Below are 27,387 nucleotides of genomic sequence, written 5' to 3' on the forward strand. Positions count from 1 at the left end.
CTAGATGAAATTAGTTTCTCCATTTGCTGTCAGTATGGTAAGGTTTCCTCTTGCATCCTGGTCATCTTCAATAGCTTGAAACAAAGACTTGAAATTTCCAGCACCAAATCCCTACATATGGGAAGAAAAGAACATTAACTGGCATATGGACATGGCAAGTGAATTTGTTATATCCATAGTCTCAGGAGTAAACCAAGCAGCCACAAGAGGTTTACTTACATACAGTGGGACTTCCTTCCCTAAGGACACAGAATATTAGTGTGTGTCCTGGTGGACTAGGAATGGGACTTGAAGCCACGAACTTCTGCCATTGATAACTGCAGTGGTCATAGGCAAGTCATCTAACCTTCCCGTGCCTCAGTTTCTCTCATCTATAGACTGAGGATGGTACTGCTTACCTATTGCAGCTCACAGGAATCTTGTGAGGATTAATTAATTGAAATTTGATGGTGGAACGTGCTACGCAAGCTGCTAATCTTTATTTATAGTGTCAGAGCCATACCAAAGACTCCATCGAGAATACAACTTTGTGACATACATGTAAAAATGCCTCCCCTTTCCTTCCCACCTCAGAATGATAATAAAATTAAGCACATAATTCTGGAGTGACAAGGGAATAGAGCAGGCAAACTCAGGAGAGTCTAGGGCTGGATCTGGTTCTATCTTTCTATTTCTGGTGTATCCACCCAGCGTGCATAGGCACCAAATCGAGCAATAACGAGAATTCTCCACTGAGGCCCAGAAACAGGCCATTTTCTCCATTGGGAGGAAGTCTCCCCAGTCTGCTGTCTTACACGGTGCTCTGAAGGAGTGAGACACTGGCTGAAGGAAGGAGGTTAGTGGGTAAGTACCCTTTGGAATTTCATACCATTACAATCATGGTCCAGGACTGCCAAACATCAGCAGCCTGGTTAACAATCGAGATGGCCTGAGCAGGCCGAGGTCCCTTTAGGATGTGAGTTCAGTCAACCAAGAGCAACTTGGATTTTTAATGTTTCTTTTGTAAAAATGGCTTAGCAGCGGCATCTCTTAAAAAGCATGGCAGCTCCCAGGTCCCATGAGAAATCCCACCATGCTGCTTGCAGCTGCCATTTTGGGTTGGTTGGTCTAAGGAACCAAGTCTCTGCAGCAGCTTTTTCATTTTTCAAAACTTTAACTTTAAGAATCTCAGAGCAAAATCCCTGTGTGGTCGCAGGGACATGAAACAGAGCCAAAATTGCTCCTGCCTACCAGTGCTTTTTGGCATAGCTTCATTTTTTTAAATGATAATGAAAAATCTTAACATTTTCAGTTAAATCAGCCAGGAAAGAACCGCTCAAGCCCCAAACACTCAACAAACCTGGTGGTTGTGGCGCTGTATGACCTCCAGAAAGACAGTGGGTCTATCCTGAACGGGTTTAGTGAAGATCTGAAGCAGGTATCCTTTCTCATCGAAGTCAACTAAGATTTTCAGTTCCTTGGAAAGAAAAACAATAAAACCAATTGTTTGGAGAATTGTTGAGAAGCTGGAAGCTGGTGCTAAATAACCCCCTAAATCCACTTGAATCTTTCAACAATATTGTGAAAAGTTTTTTGATGTCTGGTCTGCATCAGAGCTGGTTGAGTTGGAATATCTGGAATTCTGTGGCATTAGGATCTTTAGAGATTATGATTTAAACACAATAATGTTCTGGTCAAATGCCAATCTGTGGAGTTATGTTGTGGTTATCTAAAATTCCGTCTGCAGTTTCAGGTGGATGCATTACTCTCCACTTCCTTCCTTCCTAAATGATTGGCATGTCACTGGGTTGTTAAAACAACTGTCACAATCTGTCCCCAGGAGTGGCTGGATTCTAGTGGTGAGTACGGAAAACAAGAATTTGTTTTCATGAAAAATGTAGAGGTTTTAAGCTTGTTTTTTGGGGGGAAGGAGAGTTTGAGACACTCCATACCCCAGAATACCCAATACCTAGTGATTAGGGCATTCACATGGGATCTGGGAGATGGAGGCTCAAATCCCTGTTCCAAATGGGGTGGGGCTGTCTCTCCCTCCACCCATCCTGGACCTGAGAAATTCCTGACAAAATTATCATTGAAACTGATTAATTTTCGTGAACAGTTTCAGTTTGGGCACATCGGCATGTTCTAACAATTGATAAAGTCCCGCCCAGTTCGAGTGGTGAGGGAAGAGATCGCATTCTGCAGAGCTGTTTGTGACCCTCCAAATTGGAAAGTGTTATTGAAATGCCAGAGATTGCATTGGTTTGTCTGCATATGCCTTGAGAACCAGGCTGACCTCCAGTTTGTCGATGTTTTCCTTAACCTTGATTTTGGCAGATTTCAGCTTCTCTCGCAGTTGCTGGTAGTAAGTGGATGGAACCGTCATAAACTCCATGCCCCGTTGTTTCAGGTTGGTGACCTGTAACACAAGAGTGAGATCCGTTCAAGTGGTTCTTTTGCTCACCCCTTTCCCCACCCTACTGGCTAAAGCATGGCCCCGCTCAGAGCAGCAAAGTCGCTGCTGGGTCAGGGCTTAGGTTCTGGAAATGCCAGTAGCTGGTGTGAAGAGCTCAGCAGCAGGTCAAGGTGAGCCCATGCAGCATAGAGAGCCAGATGGCAGCTCCTGATGCAAACCAGTCCATGTGCAACCCTCCTAGGCTAGCACTCATTCAAGCCATGAACAACCACTGCCTATCCGGCTGCCTGCATGGCTGCTGTTACAGAACCTACCCTTATAGCAGCACTTCCATGTCATTAAAAAATGAACGGGAAAAGCCAGACCCATTCTAAAGGGGAAGGAATTAAAGGGTCACAATAGAAGTCAGCTGAATTCCTGGAAACAGAGAGAGAGACACTCCAAGAAATGAACTGATGCTAATGTCACGCCGACAGACCCCAGTTGTCAGCGGGCGGGATGGGACCTGGGACCTCTGGAGCTGAGTGTATGAGCCTCTACTGCATGAGCTAAAAGCCACGTGGCTGTTAGCTAAGGCTGTAGCAGACTCATTAATCTCTCTCTACGTGGTCTCAGTGCAAGTAGATGGGACAGAACACCACACCCAGGAGGTGTGTGGGTTGCACTAAGACTCCTCTGCTCTAGCCCATCTGATTTGAGTCCTCGATGGACAGGACAGATGGCATCAGGAGTTAGCCTGCAGTCTTCCAACAAGATTCTGTGTGTATGAGTGCTCAGTATCCCAACAACTCTGTGTGTGTAAGAGACAGCGAGAGAGAACTTAGTGCCGGTGAAGTAGGTCAGATTGACAGGCCTGGAGTTTCTAATCCTATATGTATAAACTGACAACTACAGCATGCGCAATGGTAACATGAGCATCCTCCACAAAGCCCCCTGCCAAGCTGCCTTAATCTTGACCTGGATGTACCACCTCGAAGGGCAAATCCTCGTGGCCCAGTCAGTTTTTGGCCTCTCTGCTGTGGCTGCTGACAAGGGGGACAGGTAATGTCAATTGTGGTGGGGTTTTTGTGATGTGGACACTGAGCTGAGACCCACCAAACTTCTTACATATAGAGCCATTGAAGAAATGGGTGTGTCTCTTGTGCTGGTTGGGGTAGGAGAATGCACAAAAATCATGCAAAATAATTAGAGAGAGGAAGTGGGTGAGGTATATCTTTTATTGGACCAACTGCCATTGGTGAAAGAGACAAGCTTCTGAGCTTACCCAGAGCTCTTCATCAGTGTGGGAAAGGTCCTCAGAGTGTCACAGCTAAACGGAACGTGGAACGGATTGTTAAGCATAAGGAGTTAACACAAGTTGCAAGAGACAATTCAATGTGCAGTGGATGTAGGGTGACCAGAGAGCAAGTGTGAAAAATTGGGACGAGGGTGGGGGGTAATAGGCACCCATAGAAGACAAAGCCTCAAATATCGGGACTGTCCCTATAAAATTGGGACATCTGGTCACCCTAAGTGGATAGTTGACATCTCTGCAGCCATACGACAAAGGAGAGTTAGTGGGTTGTTCTGTGAGCCACCATTGCTGAAGCAATTAAGCAAACCCCTGGGAAACAGCTTTAAAAACCTTATCTGTTGCAGGTTAGCTCTGTGTAAGTGAACTGGCCTGTTTTGCTCACTACGCAGTAGCTCAGAGAAAATTAAGGGCACTGCTACATACAGCGACTTAAAAAGTTTGCGCAACATACTGGATTTCTTTTCATTTTTATGTTTACTCATTAAATTGCCAGACTTACAGCAGTAATAATGTCGGGGGTATTCAGAGCAATGTGCTGGACTCCAGCTCCTCCATAGTATTCCACATATTCCTATCAAGAAACAAACACACACTACTAGTGCAGGAATTTTTTTGGCTCTGGTTCAACGGTTGTGCATTTTCTAAGTTGCTTTTATGCTTAAAAACAAAAGATGCAAAAGCAGTCGCAGCTCAACCCAAGGTCTTGCCTCCAGCCCAGCCACAAAATGGAAAATTAAACTCACGGGTGTTTTACTAGTGAAATAAGAGGGCTAGACTATGAGTATTAGGACAGCAAACTCAGTCTGAGTGCAAGCAGCTCCCCTGTCTGTCTAACAGTCCCTCACTCTGTTACAACAGCTCTGTTGAATAAGAAAAGGCTCTTTTCCCAGAGTCACTTTTCCGACCATAACTGCAGATTTTCACCCAGATATAACTTCAGTGGGACATCGCCATCTAGTGTAATAAGTGGGCACTGACTCATGAGCCCTCCTGAATCCTGAAATTAGGTCCTGGCCCTGAGCAGCTTGTATCTGTTGTTTCTGTGTGAAGCGCCGGGCATGACCACAGCCCTACAGGGAAATAACAATCTTGATGTCAACACCCAAGTTTCATGAGTATTTACCTGAATCTGGGATTTTTTCTTGCCCATTGCTGGCTCATTTATGGGCATTTTTATGGTCTCTTCATAGTTGGCGACCACAATGGAACGCAGGGCACTGAACTGTGTGTGCAGTTGTTTATCATCCACAGACCAGAACCGATGAAACAGAAGGTTCTTCTGGTACCTGACCGAGAACAGAAAAGGCAGATTTCATTCCCCCTTAAACCAACTCATAGCTTCTGAGAACTGTGGACTTCAGCGCTGGTGAGTTTCTGTCACTAGATTAATAAAGTAAAGAAGATAGTTTCCCCCTCATTTGCCAGGGTTAACCCACGAAACTCCCTTCCGCTTTAACAGGGCATGAGCAGTTGAATGTCTGCAGATTCACAGGACAACACATCCTTGCCACCACGTCATCTCACCTCTTGAAATGAATGAGTAGTGCATCATCGTCTGGCAGAGCTGAACTGGATCCACTCAAAATAACTTTCATTTACATCACTCTGCCTTTCACTGCTGTAACGCTACTAACTTCAGTGGCTTTACATGCGACTCACTCAAGCCCTCTGGCTACATCACCTGATAATGGTCTTTACTGATTAAATAAACTCACACAGCTTGTGCATCCGAAGAAGTGGGCTGCAGCCCACGAAAGCTTATGCTCAAATAAATGTGTTAGTCTCTAAGGTGCCACAAGTACTCCTGTTCTTTTTGCAGATACAGACTAACACGGCTGCTACTCTGAAACCTCACACAGCTTACTTTGTTTTAACCCTAACCCTAACCCTAACCCTAACCCTAAGGCTAGGTCTACACTACAGCGGGGGTCCGACCTAAGATACGCAACTTCAGCTACGTGAATACCGTAGCTGAAGTTGCGTATTTTAGGTCGGCTTACCTAGCGGTGAGGACGCGGGAAAGTCGACCGCTGCCGCGCTGCCGCCGACTCCGCTGCCGCCTCCTGCCGAGGTGGATTTCCGGAGTCGACGGCAGAGCGATCAGGGATCGATTTTACCGCGTCTTCACTAGACGCGGTAAGCCGATCCCCGATAAACCGATTGCTACCCGCCGGATCGGCGGGTAGTGAAGACAAAGCCTCAGGAATGTGGGGTGGGGCTGTATTTACGAGGGGTCTTTTGGCTACTTGCTGTGTTAAGCTGGGAGTCACTTTCCAGGGGTTTCCTCAGGTGACTGTCTTTCCTTGAAAAAACAACGAGGAGTCCTTGTGGCAACTTAGAGACGAACAAATTTAATACACAGCATATGCATCTCGTTCCCTTTCTCGTCGATGCACAATGTCGCTCCGGCTCACGCCTCCTGGTACTGTCAGTGGCCAGTGATGTGTTCGATGTAGTTGTCCCTGGACCATCAGGGCGGCGCGTAGTGTCGACCGATCCCTCAAGTCCACATATGTAATAAATACACAGCATATGAAAAGATGGGAGTTGCTTTACCAAGTGGGGATTTTAGCCCACGAAAGCGTATGCCCAAATAAATTTGTTAGTCTCTAAGGTGCCACAAGTACTCCTGTTCTTTTTGCGGATACAGACTAACATGGCTGCTACTCTGAAACCTGTCTTTCTTTGAGTCACTGTCAATGTCACTTCCTCTATGTGATTCAGGTGGATAAAGGAGTTTTACTTCATTTACACTATAATTTACTTTTTTTCTTTAGAATATCTTCTGACATATGCAGACATGTGGGCAGGCTGGTCGTGACCCTAGCCAGCGGATAGCACTCCCCTAAATCCCACAGCACATTGGCTGGCCCTTGCCCTCTTGAGCACCATGTTGGAATACAGCCCTGCTTCCCTGGAAGCCAGAGTGTACTTTCCTAAGAGAACTGAACATTGTGCAAAGAGTCCTGTCAGCAAGACAGCAGTGTTAATAAAATAAATAGAATGTTAAACATGGACATAAATTACTGAACACTGTTGTTAGCAGAGAGAATTGCTTGAGCGGCTTTTTCTAACTGCTACAGTTCTCACCATTCTGCCACAGGGACCATCTGATGATCCGGCTGGTTCCCCACCACATGGTCAATGAAACTCAGCTTGCCACTTGGTCTGAGAAAGAAACACCTTGTCAGTTTTAATTCAAAAAGCAGCTGGCATTGATGCATGTAGTGACACAGCTCTTAAAATACAACCAGTGCCATCAAAACAGGTGCCAGTGAGAAAGAACCAGGGTCCCTTGGACAGGGCCGGCTCTGGCTTTTTTGCCGCCCCAGGCAAAAAAGCCTCCGGCTGCTCCCCCTCCTGCGGGGGGGGGCGGAGCCTGGGGGGCGGCGAGCCCCGGCGGGGGCTCCGCTCTCCCGCCGGGGGGAGGGCGGCGAGCCCCGGCGGGGGCTCCGCTCTCCCCCCGGCGGCCGGGGGCAGGGCGCCGGGGGGGAGGGCGGCCGGAGCCCTGGGAGGAGGGCGGCGAGCCCCGGCGGGGGCTCCGCTCTCCCGCTGCGGGGAGGGCGGCAGGAGCCCCGGGGCGAGGGTGGCGAGCCCCGGCGGGGGCTCCGCTCTCCCCCCGCACCAGAGGGCTTCTGCCCGGGCCGCTGCACACTGGGGCCGGGAGCGCAGCCCAGAGGCTGCTCCAGCCCTGCAGCCCGTGGGGCAGCGTGGTGGGTCCAGGCGGAGCGGTCAGGGGCCCAGTGGGCAGCGCGGGGGCGTGGGCCGAATCCCTGCTGCTGCCGGGGAGCCCCGCGCCTCTCCCTCCCGCTTGTGGCTGCGGCTCCTTCCCGGCGGGACGCGCCCCCCGGCCTGCCGCCGGAGGGGAGGGCGGCGAGCCCCGGCGGGGGCAGGGCGGCGAGCTCGGCTCTCCCCCCGGCGGCCAGAGCGCTGGGGGCAGGGCGGCGAGCCCCGGCTGGGGCTCGGCTCTCCCCCCGGCGGCCAGAGCGCAGGGCGGCGAGCCCCAACAGGGGCTCGCCGCTCTCCCCCCGGCAGCCAGGGGGAGGGCGCGGGGGGGGAGGGCGGCCAGAGCGCCGGGGGGAGGGCGGCGAGCCCGGCTGTGGCCCCGCTCTCTCCGGCAGCCCGAGCGCCGCGCCGCCCCCCTCCAGGTGCCGCCCCAAGCACCAGCTTGGTTGCCTGGTGCCTGGAGCCGGCCCTGCCCTTGGAGGTATGCTCATCTGCTCCTAACACACAACTCCCACTCCGTGCCAAAGAGATAAAACACAACTAAAACTCTCTGCCAATAATCCCCGGGGGAAATTCCCTCCAGGCCCCATACTTGGGTACGAGCACAACTGCTCGCCATGTAATGTACTGTCCTGTGTATGCGTCACTGCTGGTTGGTTGCTCACATGTGTGATCATGTCACCCCCTAGTGGCTGAGCTTTGGGGGAAGGGTCCAGCAGCCAAATTGGGTTCTGAATTTTGCATCTGTTCCCTGTCTCTTAAATGAGTCAAACCGAACCCCTGAATCTAGACACCCTGCACGTTTGGCTGGGGTTGTGATCCAGAGCCAGATGTGAATTGTGTGGGTCAGGCCTGTCAGGCACACCTTGTACAGGGTAGGTTGCAGGGCTACTACTAGCAGGTCAGGCTCCTGTACCAGACTTAGCCTGGCTACAGAGCCTCCTTTTCAGGGCAGTACACCAGAGATGTGTCATTCAGAAGATCCTTTAATGCAGTGGTTCTCAATGCAGTGGGTCTTTAAGCAGGACCAGGGTTATTTCACTGGGGCCCAGGGCAGAAACCCTAAGCCCTGCCACGTGGGGCTGAAGCCCGGGGCTCTGAGCCCCGCTGCCCGGGGCTGACGCAGAAGCCTGAGTTCATCCGAAGAAGTGGGTTGTAGCCCACGAAAGCTTATGCTCTAATAAATTTGTTAGTCTCTAAGGTGCCACAAGTACTCCTGTTATTTTTGCGGATACAGACTAACACGGCTGCTACTCTGAAACTTAGCTTTTTATGGGCCCCTGTGGCATGGGGCCCCGGGCAATTGCCCTGCTTGCTACCCGTAATGCCAGCCCTGGCTTTTATATTGTTGTTGTGACACAGGTGGGCCGTGGAGTTTTTATAGCTGGGGGGGGGGGCTCAGAAAGAAAAAGGTTGAGAACCCCTGCTTTAATGTACTGCCAGGAATGGCTGTTTGTTAGCTTATGTTAAGGTATTGCTGTGGCGCCATCTTGTGGCTGAACGATATAATACAGTTTAGCATTCCATTACAAGGCCCATCTTAAGTTTTGACCAAGTTTCGCTTTTGAGTTTTCAGGTGCATCTGAGCCTGAAACTGCAAGCATAACCAGGAGGTGACGGACCCCAAATAGAGGAAAAACAGAAGACGTTTGCAAGAGACCATGCAAAGCACAATGCCTGAGTTCAGCACAGGTCCACCTAGAGCTCACATCTATTGCATACAGACCGCCCAGCCTGTGAACATTTCACTGGACCATACAGAAGGTAAACAACTATGAAATGAGGACCTGACCCTGCATTCCTTACTCAGCAAAGCCAGTGGGAGTTTTGTATGAGTAAGAACTGCTAGATCAGGCCCTGTACAATATACTTACAGCTTTGGTAACAGTGGGTCTTTGAAGAGAGGTGGCTCAAAGCCAGGTAAGAAGAGACCTTTGTAGTTAAGATTTTCTATTAACGTGTGCGTCGTGTCTCCATACTGGGAGGGGAGAAAATGGGTAACATTACAAATATTGTTCCTCTCCACGGATTCTGATAATCCAATAACTGTTCAATAAGCACCTGGACCTGCGCCTAGTTCAAAAACGTAACTTGCACCTTGCTGTGGGTTCTGAAATGGTCCAATGAGCTTCTTTCCCTCCCAACTCCCACTGCCAGGAGCTCCTAGTGAGAGAAGCCATTCAGATGCTGTTTCTGACCAGGATGGGAAACGCAAGGGCTGGAAATCCGATAAAGCAGCCAATCCTCAGATTTGCAGACCCAAGAAGTTCCGAGGAGCTTCCAAGCTATTGGAGTCTTATCAAACCCAACCTGAATTTGGAACCCTTTCAGGTTCACATAAGAACATAAGAACATAAGAAAGGCCGTACTGGGTCAGACCAAAGGTCCATCTAGCCCAGTATCTGTCTACCGACAGTGGCCAATGCCAGGTGCCCCAGGGGGAGTGAACCTAACAGGCAATGATCAAGTGATCTCTCTCCTGCCATCCATCTCCATCCTCTGACGAACAGAGGCTAGGGACACCATTCTTACCCATCCTGGCTAATAGCCATTTATGGACTTAGCCACCATGAATTTATCCAGTCCCCTTTTAAACATTGTTATAGTCCTAGCCTTCACAACCTCCTCAGGTAAGGAGTTCCACAAGTTGACTGTGCGCTGCGTGAAGAAGAACTTCCTTTTATTTGTTTTAAACCTGCTGCCTATTAATTTCTTTTGGTGACCCCTAGTTCTTGTATTATGGGAATAAGTAAATAACTTTTCCTTATCCACTTTCTCAACATCACTCATGATTTTATATACCTCTATCATGTCCCCCCTTAGTCTTCTCTTTTCCAAACTGAAGAGTCCTAGCCTCTTTAATCTTTCCTCATATGGGACCCTCTCTAAACCCTTAATCATTTTAGTTGCTCTTTTCTGAACCTTTTCTAGTGCTAGAATATCTTTTTTGAGGTGAGGAGACCACATCTGTACACAGTATTCGAGATGTGGGCGAACCATGGATTTATATAAGGGCAATAATATATTCTCAGTCTTATTCTCTATCCCCTTTTTAATGATTCCTAACATCCTGTTTGCTTTTTTGACCGCCTCTGCACACTGCGTGGACATCTTTAGAGAACTATCCACGATGACGCCAAGATCTTTTTCCTGACTCGTTGTAGCTAAATTAGCCCCCATCATGTTGTATGTATAGTTGGGGTTATTTTTTCCAATGTGCATTACTTTACATTTATCCACATTAAATTTCATTTGCCATTTTGTTGCCCAATCACTTAGTTTTGTGAGATCTTTTTGAAGTTCTTCACAATCTGCTTTGGTCTTAACTATCTTGAGTAGTTTAGTATCATCTGCAAACTTTGCCACCTCACTGTTTACCCCTTTCTCCAGATCATTTATGAATAAATTGAATAGGATAGGTCCTAGGACTGACCCTTGGGGAACACCACTAGTTACCCCTCTCCATTCTGAGAATTTACCATTAATTCCTACCCTTTGTTCCCTGTCCTTTAACCAGTTCTCAATCCATGAAAGGACCTTCCCTTTTATCCCATGACAGCTTAATTTACGTAAGAGCCTTTGGTGAGGGACCTTGTCAAAGGCTTTCTGGAAATCTAAGTACACTATGTCCACCGGATCCCCCTTGTCCACATGTTTGTTGACCCCTTCAAAGAACTCTAATAGATTAGTAAGACACGATTTCCCTTTACAGAAACCATGTTGACTATTGCTCAAGAGTTTATGTTTTTCTATGTGTCTGACAATTTTGTTCTTTACTATTGTTTCAACTAATTTGCCCGGTACCGACGTTAGACTTACCGGTCTGTAATTGCCGGGATCACCCCTAGAGCCCTTTTTAAATATTGGCGTTACATTAGCTAACTTCCAGTCATTGGGTACCGAAGCCGATTTAAAGGACAGGTTACAAACCTTAGTTAATAGTTCCGCAACTTCAAATTTGAGTTCTTTCAGAACTCTTGGGTGAATGCCATCTGGTCCCGGTGACTTGTTAATGTTGAGTTTATCAATTAATTCCAAAACCTCCTCTAGTGATACTTCAATCTGTGACAGTTCCTCAGATTTGTCACCTACAAAAGCCAGCTCAGGTTTGGGAATCTCCCTAACATCCTCAGCCGTGAAGACTGAAGCAAAGAATCCATTTAGTTTCTCCGCAATGACTTTATCATCTTTAAGCGCTCCTTTTGTATTTTCATCGTCAAGGGGCCCCACTGGTTGTTTAGCAGGCTTCCTGCTTCTGATGTACTTAAAAAACATTTTGTTATTACCTTTGGAGTTTTTGGCTAGCCGTTCTTCAAACTCCTCTTTGGCTTTTCTTATTACACTCTTGCACTTAAGTTGGCAGTGTTTGTGCTCCTTTCTATTTGCCTCACTAGGATTTGACTTCCACTTTTTAAAGGAAGTCTTTTTATTTATTTTTTTTTCACCAAGCCTGACTACTGGCTCACCGTAGGGCGATGCGAGGGGCTGAAGCCTCTGAAGCCCAAGGGCTTACCAGCACCTGTTCCTTTCAGGAGCAGGGGTCCAATTTTGACTCCCCTACATGTGATAGGGAATGTGGTACTGGGTCTGAGCAGTAAGTAGCCCAGGGATTTTAGAGTGCTAGAAAAGTCTATGCTAACTCCAGGTGCTGGCTGCAGCGACTGCAGATGTTTGCTAAATATTCACTGTGCAGATTCCAAAGAAGTCGTTGCATATTTTGACATTTCCCATGTGTCACTAGGTTCCTGTAGCGGATGTGTTCCAGAGCGGAGATGTAGGCAACTATAGGGGCCTCCATTGACCTGTAGCTCAGGTTTAGCCTGCACTTGGCCTCAAGTTAGTCATATATTCAGAAGAGTGAGAGAGCCGGATCCTCTGCTGAAAGGGGGCAGGCAAAGGCAGATTTATGCCACCTCCAGGATTCTGGACTGCTCCAGGGGCTGGCATAGCCTCACCATAAACTAGAGCAGCCCCAGGGCTGTTCTAACTTACAGCGGCTACCTATAGGCACCAAAGGGCTGCTGTAAAGCCCACAGCAGCTGAAGCACACCAGCCACTCAATCTGAGCCACCATAGACGGGGAGCTCTGGAGCCTGGAATTGGGGCCCGAAAGCTCAGCTCTGCAGCATTTGATGGAAAGTGCCCATGCAGCCGATCAATTTCCCTTTCCACTTGTGAGTGTGATTAGTGATCTTGCAGCCCCGACTCCTGCAGCCCACAACATTACAGTCGATGGACCAGAGACAACTCTTTTCTCAGGCTTACCGTCTGGATGACTGCAAATTTCACTTTTCCATATTTGTCTTCCTCTACCCAGGGCTCTTTCACTATCACTGCCCCACGCTCTTTAGCTTTCTGTGAAAGAGAACAGAAGACTGTAAGAACTGCCATGCTAGAGCAGACCTATCAAGCCTGGTCATGTCTCCAGTACTGGCCAATGCTAGATGTTTCAGGAGAAGACATACAGCATCTAATTCTACAATATTGTTGGGGACAACGCACGAACCGGAAAGACCCTGGATTGACTGTCCAATCCCATGGAGTGATTGCAAGGCTGGGAGTTAGAAAAAAAAATCCTTTAGAGTAAATGATGTGAATTTCATATGGAGCAATTGAGACACAGCACACATGGAACCTCCCAACGCTGTCTCCATGGAGTCACTTTTCAGAGCAGAACCGCACTTCGAGGCAAGTTCACGTCCCAGTAGATGGAAACTACAGTGCATCATGTTCTGTGTTTTCCCAGCGTCAACATTTGCTTCAGTGCAGTTACTGCAATTTTGCACATGGGCAAGAGAGCCTCTCACACTTTATAAGTGGTTAAACTGACACTATATTATGGAGTACTTAACTCTGCAAGACCTGGAGATGTTAAACTGAACTGGCTTGGCCACTTCAATACTTAGTCCTGCCTCAGCACAGGGGGTGTACATGACTTCCTGAGGTCCCTTCCAGCCCTACCTTTTTATGGTTCTTTGATTACATCATTTACCTGCACAATGAAGTCGCAATCCTCGACTTCAAATGCAATGTCTTTTACGCTATCTCCATGCTTCACCAAGTGCTCTCCCATTTCTGTGCAAAGAGAAAGAGAGAGAGAGAGAGAGACAGAGAGAGAGAGAGAGTGACCCAAGGGACTTTTCATTCACAGTGCCTGACAGACCAGGCATGGAGCTCAGTGCAGCTGGACTGCTTGTCGCTGGCTCGCTGCTCTGCCTTGCATCAACGGCTCCTTCCTCCTGATTAGATGCAGCAGCGTGAGAAACAGTTTTCAAAGTTTCCCATTGATTTGGTAGGTGTGAGAATTGCATGTGTACGCAAAGGGAGGGAACGGGTAATGGCTTGGCATGGGTTCGTGTAGTGAAGTGGCCTGGCTCCCGACAGCCCCAGAGAGAGAGGAGCCAGAACAGCCACCCAAGTGGGCGGAGCCACCACCACCTGTTCCCGCCCCCCGGAAGTCAAGGGGCGGGACAGGAAGTATAAAAGCCAGACCCCAACACTCAGTTGGAGCCGAGCGGCCGGAGAGGACAGACGCTCCTGCTCGGGCTCCTGCGAGACGGAGCCTACCCCGAGCCCGGTACTTGGACGCCGACGGACCGAGCCTCCCCAGAACCAGGCATCCAAACACCCAGCGCCGCTCAAACCTCCCGCTCGGCAGGTACCCCGAGGTGGACTGGCCCAGCCTGCCCCGAGCGCGGTACCCCGAGGTGGACCGGCCGAGATTGCCCCAAGGAAGGTATCCCGAGGTGGACTGGCCGAGCCTGCCCCGAGCACGGTATCCCGAGGGGCCACCCGAACCTGAGCCGGACCCGACACCGGAGGAGCGGCCCGACCTAGACAGCCCCCAGCAACTCGAGGAGCCCATGGTGTGGGACCCCGCTGCCGAGCCCAGCGAGGAGCAGGTACCCATGGAGGAGGGGATGGGAAGTAGCCCGGGGATAGCAGACCCCGAGCCTATGTCAGTGTGTTGCGGGCAGGATCCCCACTGACCCCGCGGCAGACGGACTGCTGCGGATAGGGCCCCGGGCTGGAACACAGTGGAGTGGGTGGGCCTGTGTTCCCCCCTGCCACCCCCACGCCGGGTGGCAGTCTCTCCTCCTCCTTGCCTGAGGGCCTGAGCCCTGAAGTACTGTGTGTTTGCTGCCCCGCCCGGATTGAGGGCCTGGGCTTAAACTACTGACTTTTTTTGTTACTGTGTGTTTGCTCAGCCCCTACCTGAGGGCCTGAGCCTAGAACTGCTGCTTACTGCCCCGCCCTGACCTAGGGCCTGGGCTGCCACCAACTGACCCAGTCCCTGGTTAAGGGCCTGGGCCCCAGAGAGACGGATTGTTTGCAGCCCGCCCTGACCCAGGGCCTGGGTTGCGGTTACCTGCCTGCTCACTCCCTGACTAAGGGACTGGGCTTACTGATTTTGTGGTGCTCAGCCCCTGCTGCAAGGACCTGAGCCCCCCCGAACTATTGGTTGTAGCCCCGCCCCGACTAAGGGCCGGGGCTTCCTGACTTTGTGAGTGCTCCACTCCCGCTACCAGGACCGGAGCCCCTTGAACCCTGGGGTATTACCCCGCCCTGAGCTAGCATACGGGCTTATTTGACTGGGCAAGTGTTCAGCTCCGGCTGCCTGAACCGGAGCTTAGGACTGGCATACAGCCCAGCCCTGACTGAGGGCTGGAGCTCCTTGCAGCCGCAGGGAGCCTTTTGTTTAGCCCCGGCCTAAGGGGAGGAACCCCGAGACCTCCCGCACCGAGGGCTGATTCGGCCGTGTAGTGAGGCGGCCTGGCGCCCGACGGCCCTTAAGAGGGCGCAAACCCCCACACCGGACTATTACAGTTAGTCTTGAGAGCACATTCAGCCACAGTCACAATGACTCCCGGCCCAGGGCCGAGCTTCCCACCTTTGCAGCACTCCCTGCCTCACTTGAGAATTCAACAGTCCCTCATAGGGAAGCAGCAATTTCAGGTTACAGGAATCTGTTCTCAGAGGTTCAGGATGGGGCAACTGGCTGGGCAGCAGCAGGGGCACACACTTTTGCCTCAGTGGCCAAATCAGTTTATTGTAGCAATCAATCCCCTGGCCTTCCTTCTCACTGCCCCCACCCTATCCTCTTGTCTGCTTTGTTACTGAAAGTCACGTGTAAATCCTCTGGGGCACAGACCTTGTCCTCTTAGCTGATCTGTCCGATGCCAACAGAGCTGTAGGGACTGTAAAATAATCATGCTAAATAACAGCCAGCACTGTTCCCTTGTGGGTGTGCTGGGGTGCAGGGCGAGTGCTTTCCACAAGAGGATCATCTTGGACTTCAGGGAGGATCAGAGCCGATCCGAAGACTAAAGAAGTGGTAACCCAGTAAAATTATCAGCTGGATTTGTGAAATGACAAAATTCTGTCCCCACTCACAGCCATGGTGCCATTTGTAAGATCTAATATGAGCATGAACGGTCACTTAAAGGCCTGCTCAGAGCTAGCTCACACTATCAGGTAAAGATCACATTGTATCCTTCCTAAACCAGAGTAGGCAAAAAATGCCCACTCACAGGAGCCTCCCCCGGTAACCCAGGGCCCGAGAAGAGACTGCTTCGTAAGGGCAGGATTTCCAGCCACACAAGTTAGAACCCCTCCCTTTCCCTAAGAGCCTGGGTCTGCTCCAAAGGTAGCTGCTGCTGGTGGCTGGGTTCTTTAGGTTCTAGGGAACAGGGGGGATTTGTAGACAGTGGGCAGGAGAAAATAGCTCCTACCCCCTGTTTATTTTCCACACACAGCCTCTGCAGCACAGGATAATAAATGGCCCTGTGATAGCAAAATAGGAAAGGCGGGGGAGGTCTAGTCGCTGTAGCCTTCAGTAGTGTTCCCTGTGCAGATTACGCTCCAGGAGGTTTAGCTGCCTGCAGACCTTTGTCATCCCTGATGATCATTTTCATTTACCTTTGTTTTCAGGGTTGAGAGCAGATGAGAGGACAAATATGATCTGAGAATTAAGCAGAATATTATACGTTATTTACTGTCAGATAAGGTCAGTGGGAGATCTGTCTAGAGGAGGGTTTGCAGGATTGGACCCTAATAGGTAAATTGAAGACATGTATGTGTTTTTATTTGCATAAATGCTAATGAATGCTTTTATGCAATATTCATCCAGCTCTAGTTTAAAAAATCCCAGGATGTTTTGCATTGCTCTGTTACTGACCAGTCCTGCAGTCCTGACTCAAGCAAAACTCTCATTGAAATCACTAGTTTTGTCTGAGGACAGGCAAGGAAAGGATGCAGGACTGGCCTCAGAGAAACTGGAGATTAGAAAGTCCCTTTTTGTTCTCCTTTATTTTGGGCCAACGATCAGAAAATTGTAAAAATGTCAGTTCTTGGACCTGAAACTGAGCCTTTTGCCTCAGTTCCAGCTGAGGAAGCAGATGTAATATGTGTATTGCCTCACAGGACATCCCCAGGCTAATGGACTATTCCAAATGGCTTCAAGGACTCCGATGCAGTTTATTTTAATGCCACAAAATGTGACAAGCTGGAATTCAGATGTGACCTGCCTACCTTTGCCCAGACAAAAAGACCAAGCATATCATGAAAATTAACCTGGGTGTACACCCTCTCAGCTGGCCATGTGACATCACTGGGGCACCTGGGTTACATCACTTGCCCAAACTAATAGGGAGTCTATGTGAAAGCCAGGATTGGAGTTCCTGGTTCCTAGTCTGGTGCTGAGACCACTAGACCTCATCTCTTCTCTCCCCTGATTTAACTGACTGAAAACAACACTTTATTATCCCCGATCCGCTACCAGAGTACTGACATTATTCTTTAGATAGTGCCTTAAAGCGTTCTTCAGCAAGCTTACCTTATCCTGCTTTATTACATGAGACACCACTTCTCTGCTGCCAGTTTCCAGGCCCTTATAGGCCAGTTCTTCAAATCCCATTTTGTTACAATAAAACGAGGCAGCCTTTGAAAGACATGAAAACATGTTAGAGTGAAAGGAAAGGACTATTTTCCGGTAACACTCATTTCAATACTAGCGCTCCCCAAAGCATAGACAGCTTTTTAGTGTCACCTACTGGCCCCATTCTCTCGCAAACAGCTAGTGTACAATTGTGACGGTGCCACCCATAAGGCTTTATGGAAATATGCTTATATATATATGTTATAAATAACATAACTAGAATGTGTTTTATGCTACATATACCAGGTAACATATCTCTGTAAAGGTCATGATCTACTGAATCTATTAATCCTATTTGTATGCATGTATCATTTTTGTATTCGAAGTTATAAATATTGGCTGCATACTTGTTTGATTCTAAGTAGGTTGTAGTGAAGCAGTTGGTCAGCTTCCTGAGAAAAGCCTATTCTCAGTAAGTGCCCCATCAAGAAACACTTAAGCCAACAATGAACTTGGAGACATCAATCCACATCTGGACTTTCCCAGGAGTGTGGCCTGGCTGGTAAAGAACTCAGTCATGCATGGACATGTGACTTGCCCAGGTGACTCCAAAACTCCATTTTGTAGCTGGACTTTGCATAGGAGCGAGGAGGGAGTCTCCACCCACAAGAGAAAGTCTATTTAAGCCCAGGGGAGACCCCTCCATTTTGTCTTCAGCCGGCTAAAGAGAGAGCCTCTCTACCCCCAAAGATACCTGAAAGAAACTGAAACAAAGGATAGTGACCGCAAGGGATGTGAGTGATTGCTGGACCCAGACTAACAGGAGATTAGTCTGTAAAAGGAAGTATTCTGGAACTGGTGAGGATCTTATCTGTATTCAGTTTGATTAGACATAGATTTGCGTGTTTTATTTTATTTTGCTTGGTGAGTTACTTTGTTCTGTCTGTCACTACTTGAAACCACTTAAATCCTACTTTCTGTATTTAATAAAATCACTTTTTACTTATTAATTAACTCAGAGTATGTGTTAATACCTGGGTGGGCAAACAGCTGTGCATACCTCTCTAACAGTGTCATAGAGGGCGAACAATTTATGAGTTTACCCTGTATAAGCTTTATACAGGGTAAAACAGATTTATTTGGGTTTAGACCGCATTGGGAGTTGGGCATCTGAGTGTTAAAGACAAGAACACCTCTGTTAGCTGCTTTCAGGTAAGCCTACAGCTGTTAGGGGACGTGATTCAGACCTGGGTCTGGGTTTGCAGCAGGCTAGCAAGTCTGGCTCAAACCAGGCAGGGCACTGAAGTCCTAAGCTGACGGGGCAGAAAAGCAGGGGCAGAAGTAGTCTTGGCACATCAGTTGGCAGTTCCCAAGGGGGGTTCTGTGATCTAACCTGTCACAGTGGCGTAGTCGAGCAGGGTCTGTGCACAGCTCATTGCTTTAAGATACTGGTAGTGATTTTAAGTGAGTTTTAAGTGTGGTGGCTGGAGAACAGACAAAGTGGTTACTGGTTTGTTATTTTCTGTTTGCTTATTTCGGGTAAGGGAAGTAGGGACAGAAAAGGAAGCAAAATAAATAAAATTGAAGATCAGAAGAAGCTAGAATTATACAAGTTGCAAATTGCCCAGAAAGGCGGAACACTGGGCGCTGGGAAAGTCTCTGTTAACTAAGAAGCCCCTGAGCTGAGTGCATCTGTTTCAGTGAACTGCAGATGGGTGTGGCCCAACCTCTGTGTCTGTGCTGAAGCTGACTGGAGTGTCTAACTTAGCAAGACAGGAGAGGTGGAGTGCCTGTTCTGGCAGGTCTGTCATAGCTAGTAGCTAGGAGCCCACAGCTGGATCAGGGTCTCTTTCCCTTTTGGGGGACACAGGAGTGTCTGCCCCAGAGGGGAGCCCAAAGAGGAATTTTAGGTATACTGCCTCCGCCATGGTCAGTGTCCAAGCCTCTGGCAGTAAGTTCAGAAGGAGGATATGACGGTGCCACCCATAAGGCTTTATGGAAATATGCTTATGAATATAGATATATATATATTACCATATATATAACATAACTAGAATAGACACTGACCATATATATAACATAACTAGAATGTGTTTTATGCTACATATATCAGGTAACATCTCTGTAAAGGTCATGATCTACTGAATCTATTAATCCTATTTGTATGCATGTCTAAGATTTCCAAAGGGGTCCGCACCTCCATTCAAAATTTTTTAGGGGTTCGCCAATGAACCCAGCTGTTTCACGGGGTTAAATCAAATGTTTCTATACTGTGCAAAGCAGCGGCATATTATCGCCTAGGCCAACAAGGCCTAGGCCTAGGGCGGCAAATTTGCTTGCTCCCCCCTCCCCGGATCCGCCCCTTCCCCAAATCCCCAGCCCGCCTCCTCCCCCGGGCGCACCACGCTTCCCTCCTTCCACCTCCCTCCCAGGCTTGCTGCGTGAAAGCGCTGGGAGGGAGGGAGGAGAAGCAAGTAGCAGCGCGCTCAGAGGAGGAGGAGGCGGAGCGGAGGTGAGCTGGGTCCGGCGGGCGCGGGGAGTAACCCTTGCGGGGGGGGTGGGGGCAGGGAACCGCTCCCTGCCCCAGCTCACCTCCGCTCCACCGCTGCCATCCCCCGAGTGTGCCGCATCTCCCCCCTCCCTCCTTCCCTCCCAGGCTTGCCACAGGGGAGCAGAGGTGAGCTGGCGCAGAGGGGGTGGCAATTTTTTCAGGGCCTAGGGGCAACAAATTTGTTAATCCGCCACTGGTGCAAAGCTCCACCATGCTAGAGACAGCCCCATTCACCATGTTGCTTTTCAGGGCCTGACTTGGGCTGTCAGAGCATCAGGCTGCCCCCCAGTGGCTGGGCCTCCAGCCAGATAATGTGATGGCGCGTCACAGGATACAGTGGCTGATAGGTGACTTGGCACCATGAACATTAACATGACTAAAAGCTTGATCCTTATGGGGCAGTGGGTGGTGCTGAGGTCAGAGAACCAGTTCAGCTGGGCACACACCACGCGCAGCAGACGAGATGGCAGCAGCTGTGGGCTGTGTCACGCTCAGCACAGCTAGTCTGGAACAGCAGTCACTAGCGAGGACGAGGAGGATGGGAAAAGGGGAGGATGGGGCGGAGTTGTGGGTGTGACTGGGGCAGCAGAGCACAGCCTGAGTGCGCAGCAGCTGTGTCTGTTCAGAATTGTTGCTTCTCCTGCAGGGTGGGAGTAAGGCCAGTGCTGAGTCCCAGGGAGGCAGGAGCCACCAGCTAACTCACAAGAGGTTGAGCAACTATCCAGGTGGTGCTATCTGGATAGCCTTGGGGATGCTCCTTCTGCACCCCCTAATCACCTGCACAACCCTCATTCACTCACAAACAGGCACTTGCACACAGAGACTGGTAAGGGTCTGATGTCCCAGTCTGCCAAGTGGCCCTTTGTATGTGTACATTAGGAAGTAGAGGTCCCTTTGCAAATGTAGCCCTTAGCATGTAACAGACAACAAGGGCACTGCCGGGTCCCTGGTGAACAAGAGATTCAATCCAGCTCAGTGTCCCACTCGACTGTCTGAGAGGCAGAATCTTGGTCTCCATAGGCAGCGATCACAGGTCTCAGTTGGGTTGGGATTCTTTGTCTGCTTATGTTAACTTGTTCTTTTTTCTTGCTATAAACCACTGGGTCCAGGGCCCCCACGGGGGGCCATGAGCAGGTTTCAGGGGGCCGCCCAGCGGGGCCAGAATTAGACTCATTGAGGCCCAACGCAGAAAGCCAAAGCCCCACTACATAGGTCTGAAGCCCACCTGGGGATGAAGCCGAAGCCTGAGCAATGTACCTTTACAAAGCCCCTGTGGAGTGGGGCCCCAGGCAACTGCCCTGCTTGCTGCCCTGTAACACCTGCCCTGGCTTTTATATGCAGAAAACCAGTTATTGTGGTACAGGTGGGCCATGGAGTTTTTATAGCATTGGGGGGAGGGGGATCAGAAATAATCTCCCCTGAGGGAAGGACCCTGCTGACGGCGACTGTGGTTTTCTGCTGAGTCTTTCCAACAGTTTGCAGTGATTCACTGCCTCTTTTAATACTTTCCTGCACCTGCTACATGAGCTTACTCACTTTGCTGGAAGAGAAAAGAATCAACCCCACACTGCAAACGTTGCTGTAAATGACATGAAAAGGAATCTGGCAGCAAAAGGGCAGGTCATAATGCGTTCTTACAAAGTCTAACAGCAAAAGAAAAGGTTAAGTGACATTTTAAAAAGGGAATAGCTTATTCTGAAAGGAATGTTTTCCCTTTTAGTTGCAACCCAAACATTGCAACATCAGGCTAATGTAGGAGAATTAGAAAGAGAAACGGATTAGTAGCTGAGTATAAATGTGAGTGAAATTGACTACCCTCTTCCAAATCGAATGTAAGTGAAAAAGTGAATACCATGAATGATGAAATGTAAGTGAACTTTTGAATATTCTTTCCATTAATCTAAGATGTCACTGAAAAAAAGAATCAGGTTTTTAAAATAGAGGGATTTTAACTTGCCAGTGTCCTTTTAACATGGAATGATATACTGCCGGTCCAATCAGCTAAGACTGATATCTTATCTCTCTGCAAACAAGACTGCTAGGTACTACCTCCATCTAAATGACTCAAAAAGGCCTGGGGATGAGGACATGGTCAGGGAAGCAGCAGGAACTATGGGTTTTTTTTTTCATATTAAACATGTGCCACTGGAAATCTCTTCTGGGATTTCATATTTTCATTTATTTTGGATTTTCTGAATGTCCACTAACTTAGGAGGACAAATGTTTACATGCATGTCCACACAAATACACCCATCGGTGCCCTGTCTGCAGTGTAAACAGCACTGTTGCATAATAATGGTCCAAAGACCATCCTTGAAGAACATACGCAAGATCACCAGAGCCAGCCACGGATGGAATTTTAATTGAATCCAGATCCCTAGGACCATCCAGATATCACATGACAGCCCCTCCCCTCCTGACAGCCAATAGCAAAGGTAGATTACAGTATGCCCCTGTTCTTCAAACAGTGATAGTGCACAAGAATGATCCAACCCTGAGACCTCACAAGCACAGGCACACATGTGACTTTTATCTACATACCTGCTTAGCATTTCCAACCCAGAATGTGAGAGAGTGGAAGTGGAGAAATTTGCCTCCTTCGGGCTAAATGGAATGAAGAAGAGTTAATATGAACCTGCTGGGTTTTGGGTCTCACTTTAATGCCATCTTCATGCAACACTTTCAAGCCTACAGTGTCTCTATTTTAACAAGAACCAATGAGTACACCTAAGCCATCCTTAGATTGGTTTAGAGCGGGGGTTCTCAAACTTCATTGCACCGCGACCCCCTTCAGACAAAAATAATTACAACATGATTCCAGGAAGGGGGACCGAAGCCTGAGCCCGCCCGAGCTGCACCATCCCAGGCGTGGGGGGGGGGGGGGGGGCAAAGCCCAAGGGCTTTAGCCCCAGGTGTGGGGCCTATATCCTGAGTCCCACCACCCAGAGCTAATGCCCTCGGGCTTCAGCTTTGGCCCCAGGCAGTGGGGCTTGGGTTTCGGCCCCAGGCCCCAGCACGTCTAATGCCAGCCCTGGCGACCCCATTAAAACAGGGTTGTGACCCACTTTGGGGTCCTGACCCACAGTTTGAGAACCACTGAGTTAGAGAAACATGCTGTGATTGCACATTTATCATTTGAAATAATAAAACCAGGGAAAGCACAAACCTGAGACTAGGATTTTATAAAATATACACCCGGGATATCTGAAATTCACCAGTTTTGCAGGGTTGAAAATAATTTGAGGCACTGCCACTTCACAGGTTTTCTGAGGAGTTCCTACAGAGCGCTGATGGTCACAGGGCGCTGACCCCCAGAACGCTGGACTTTGAAAAGGCCGGGGGAGGGGGGGTGTTATACATTTCAAGCAAAACAATTACTTTTTCTTCTAAACATTCAACAGTAATTTGTCTAAAAACAATGTCACCAAAAGCTTATTTATAATGTCTGGGTGCCAGTCATCAGAGTAAATGTGGCCTGGCTGCATCAAATCACAGCACCCTAAAAGCATGCTCTAGAGGAAAAATACCAGTGTGGGTGACAAGTATCAGAGGGGTAGCCGTGTTAGTCTGAATCTGTAAAAAGCAACAGAGGGTCCTGTAAGAAGAAGTGAGGTTCTTACCCACGAAAGCTTATGCTCCCAATACTTCTGTTAGTCTTAAAGGTGCCACAGGACCCTCTGTTGCTTTTTACAGTGTGGGTGAGGGAGGTGTTACTAAAATATTCACAAGCCAGGAAGGAGCAAAGCTGGAAAAAATTCCATGAATAATTTACAGTGGGGTTCTGTCCCTCATGATTCTGGAAAATAATATTTTGGGGTCCCCTGTGGAGTGAAGAACACACAGCAGCCAATCCATTCAGTCATTGCTTTGTCGGTCACTGCTGGACACAAAGGATCTGATTCTGTTCTCCCAGCCTTGTAAATCAGGAGTGCTTTCACTTAAGTAAATTAAGTCACATGTAAAATCAGTTCAAATGAGAACAGAATCAAGCCAATGGGTCAAATTCTTCTTTCAGTTACACAGATTGTAATGGGGATGGGTTTCAGAGAATAATGGAAAATAGAATTTGTGCCACTGTTCAAACAACCTGCACAATTGTTTGGATCCAATATGAGTTTGTTAACCTTGTTACGTTAAAGATTAATTCTCATCGAGGAAAGCTCTTACCCAACTTCAAATGTGGGTCCAAATTACAGTTTGGGAGTTTAACAAATTTATTTGGAGTATTTCATTACATTATTTGGTCAAACACTACTTTAATAAACAGCTTTTCTTCTTTAACTATGATTTGACATCTATTGTCTTCTGTATTATCATTTTTCATCACTGTTAATTATTTGTGTATGTACTTTGCATAAAAGTTACATAAAATAAATCTGTGTTATATGGTATAGTATTTAGCAACTAAACATAATTTTGCTGTATGTATCAGTATTTTAAAAAAATGCTTCAAGTTTTGAAAATATATTTAGAATCATTAGTGAGAAATAATAAAATAAATCATGCTTATGTTTAGACTTGGAAGAGTTAGATTTTCCTTGATAAATGTCACTAATCTTACATTTCTCCTTCCTCCCTCCCCAAAAACGTGAAGAAAAAGGATTTGCATCATTAATTGCAATTTGCAGAGAAGGAAAATGATAAATATAAGCAGTGTTTCAACACTATAAAACTGGAGCCCCTTTTTGCTTTTTATCCTACCTGGCAATCAATGAATAAGAAATTAATATTATCTGTGTTGCAGTAACAGTCCCAGTCATTTGCTGAAGGGAATATAAACCCAATTGTATTCTTACCTTTTCTCCTTTGTCTGTGTAAGTTGTCTAAGGAGAGAGAATAAAAAAAAAAAGAGACATTCACATTTCAAAAATGTACACTAATCACCAGAAAACTGTAATCCATCAGGTCAGTTTTTAGAAAACAAGTTTTCTGAACTACTTTAAACATATAAATTAATAAGCCCGGCTTTTCAAAGCATAAACAGTACTGTGAGTAATTACGCAGAAAGAAATCTATACAAGCACAGTGGGAGATTTACTCTTTTACCCCCATAATGTGTTGGCAGCAAATTAAAAAAAAAAAAAATTCTCAACCTCACCATTTTTGTAACCTGATTGAATGTGACAGCACCAAGAGAAAGTCAGACTAATATAGCAATGGGAGGAGAGAAAGCCCCTCCCTGACTCCACCTTCTCTAGATTGTAAACTAAATGATTTACTTGGTTTGAAGTGTTTTACTTGATTTAAATCATTCTGCCCTGTAGTGAGTCCTTATTGGAAACAACTGGGAGGCTTGCGCCCGCCCACTTCTAAAGGCCCCTCCCCCAGCCTAGCGGGAGGGACCACTGGACCCAGGAACCAAGTAATCTCTTGGGACAACTAATGAAAAAACAGGGAGTGGAGTGACGGTCAAAGGTTCAAAATCAGGGTGCCGGATGGGGACACCGAGCAGAGAACCCCGGACAGCGCCCACTGCTCCTCAAAGGTGGCAAAGGAGCCAGCGGACGCTGCCCAGTGGAACTCTGCCCGGAGACGTGAGACCAGGGAGGTACGGAAATAGGCCCCACAGGCGCAGAGCACCCCCTCGTCCAACATCCTCTCCCTGGTATTGTAGATGGTGAGTTTGGCTAAAGCCAGGAAGAGGTTGACGAGGAGGTCTCGCGACTTGGTGGGGCCACGGATAGGGTGTGCGTAAATGAACAGGTGTGGGGAAAAGTGCAGCCAGAACCTCAACAAGAGGTTCTGGAGGAGCCGGAACAGGGGCTGCAACCTGGCGCACTCAAGGTAAGCGTGCGCCAGGGTCTCCCTCACGCTGCAGAATGGGCAGGCCTCGGGAACAGGGGTGAACCGTGCCAGGTACACGCCCGTGCTCACGGCTCCATGAAGGAGCCGCCAACCAATGTCCCCGGCGGGCCTTGGGACTAAGGTAGAATAAAGGCTGGCCCACCGGGGCTCCTCACCCTCCACAGGCGTTAGATAGTCCCGCCATTTGGTGTCGGGGCGGGACGCGAGGGTGAGGAGATGCAACGTGTGGAGCACGAGCGTGTACAGGTGGTCTCTGGGCGCGGTTCGAAACCGGACCGGCTGCAGAGCGTGCAGCCAGCTCGGATTATGGGAGCGGGGGAGCCGGGGGGGCTTGCGGAACAGGGGCCCGATAAAAAGGTCCGGAGGGCCCGGGGTGAGGGGTGGGCGGGGAGCGCCCTCTTGCAGGGCCCTCCACAGGAAGCTGAGAGAAGGGGGTGACAAGGCAGCGCCCACCTCCTGGAGTACACGCAGAGGGGTTGTAAGGGTGGAGAGCCCCATGTGCCGGCCGAGCCCTGTAGTGAGTTTTTTTTTTTTTTTTTTTTTTAATTGCTTGGGACAACTAATAAAAAAACAGGGAGTGAGGTGACGGTCAAAGGTTCAAAATTAGGGAACCAAATGGGGACACCGAGCAAAGAACACCGGACAGCGCCCACTGCTCCTCAAAGGTGGCAAGGGAGCCAGCGGACGCTGCCCAGTGGAACTCCGCCTGGAGACGTGAAACCAAAAGGGTACGAAAGTAGGCCCCACAGTCGCAGAGCACCCCCTCGTCCAACATCCTCTCGGGGTGAGGGGTGGGCGGGGAGCGCCCTCTCGCAGGGCCCGCCACAGGAAGCTGAGAGAAGGGGGCGACAAGGCGGCGCCCACCTCCTGGAGTACACGCAGAGGGGTCGTAAGGGTGGAGAGCCCCATGCACCGGCCGAGCCCTGTAGTGAGGGTTTTTTTTTTTTTTCTTTCTTTTTTTTTAACCGGGAGGTGGGCGGGCTCACCCGCCCACTTCTAAAGGCCCCTCCCCCAGCCTAGCGGGAGGGACCACTGGACCCAGGAACCAAATAATTGCTTGGGACAACTAATAAAAAAACAGGGAACAAGGTGACGGTCAAAGGTTCAAAATCAGGGAACCAAACGGGGACACCGAGCAAAGAACCCCGGACAGCGCCCACTGCTCCTCAAAGGTGGCAAGGGAGCCAGCGGACGCTGCCCAGTGGAACTCCGCCCGGAGACGTGAAACCAAAAAGGTACGGAAGTAGGCCCCACCGTCGCAGAGCACCCCCTCGTCCAACATCCTCTCCCTGGTATTATAGATGGTGAGCTTGGCTAGAGCCAGGAAGAGGTTGACGAGGAGGTCCCGCGACTTCGTGGGGCCACGAATAGGGTGAGCATAAATGAACAGGTGTGGGGAAAAGTGCAGTCAGAACCTCAACAAGAGGTTCTGGAGGAGCCGGAACAGGGGCTGTAACCTGGCGCACTCAAGGTAAGCGTGCGCCAGGGTCTCCCGTATGCCGCAAAAGGGGCAGGCCTCGGGAATAGGGGTGAACCGCGCCAGGTACACGCCCGTGCTCACGGCTCCATGAAGGAGCCGCCAACCAATGTCCCCGGCGGGCCTTGGGACCAAGGTAGAATAAAGGCTGGCCCACCGGGGCTCCTCACCCTCCACAGGCAGTAGATAGTCCCGCCATTTGGTGTCGGGGCGGGACGCGAGGGTGAGGAGACGTAACGTGTGGAGCACGAGCATGTACAGG

The 27,387-nt window shown here is 49.0% G+C and overlaps 1 protein-coding gene across 1 annotated transcript; it reads right to left on the reverse strand.

The window, feature by feature from the left end:
* On the reverse strand, positions 1 to 24,660 carry HPD (4-hydroxyphenylpyruvate dioxygenase). The gene is made up of 13 exons (XM_065417875.1): positions 24,640 to 24,660; positions 22,385 to 22,447; positions 17,251 to 17,355; positions 16,335 to 16,377; positions 13,408 to 13,490; positions 12,681 to 12,770; positions 9,290 to 9,393; positions 6,780 to 6,857; positions 4,813 to 4,975; positions 4,189 to 4,260; positions 2,276 to 2,398; positions 1,340 to 1,456; positions 1 to 111 (listed from the first exon to the last, which is right to left on the reverse strand). The coding sequence occupies exons 3-13, from the start codon at positions 17,329 to 17,331 to the stop codon at positions 1 to 3; spliced, it is 1,065 nt and encodes a 354-aa protein (XP_065273947.1). The 5' UTR covers positions 17,332 to 17,355; positions 22,385 to 22,447; positions 24,640 to 24,660.
* Between the last annotated feature and the right edge of the window lie 2,727 nt (positions 24,661 to 27,387).

The sequence above is a fragment of the Emys orbicularis genome, chromosome 16, assembly GCF_028017835.1.
Source record: "Emys orbicularis isolate rEmyOrb1 chromosome 16, rEmyOrb1.hap1, whole genome shotgun sequence".
Lineage (NCBI taxonomy): Eukaryota > Metazoa > Chordata > Testudines > Emydidae > Emys > Emys orbicularis.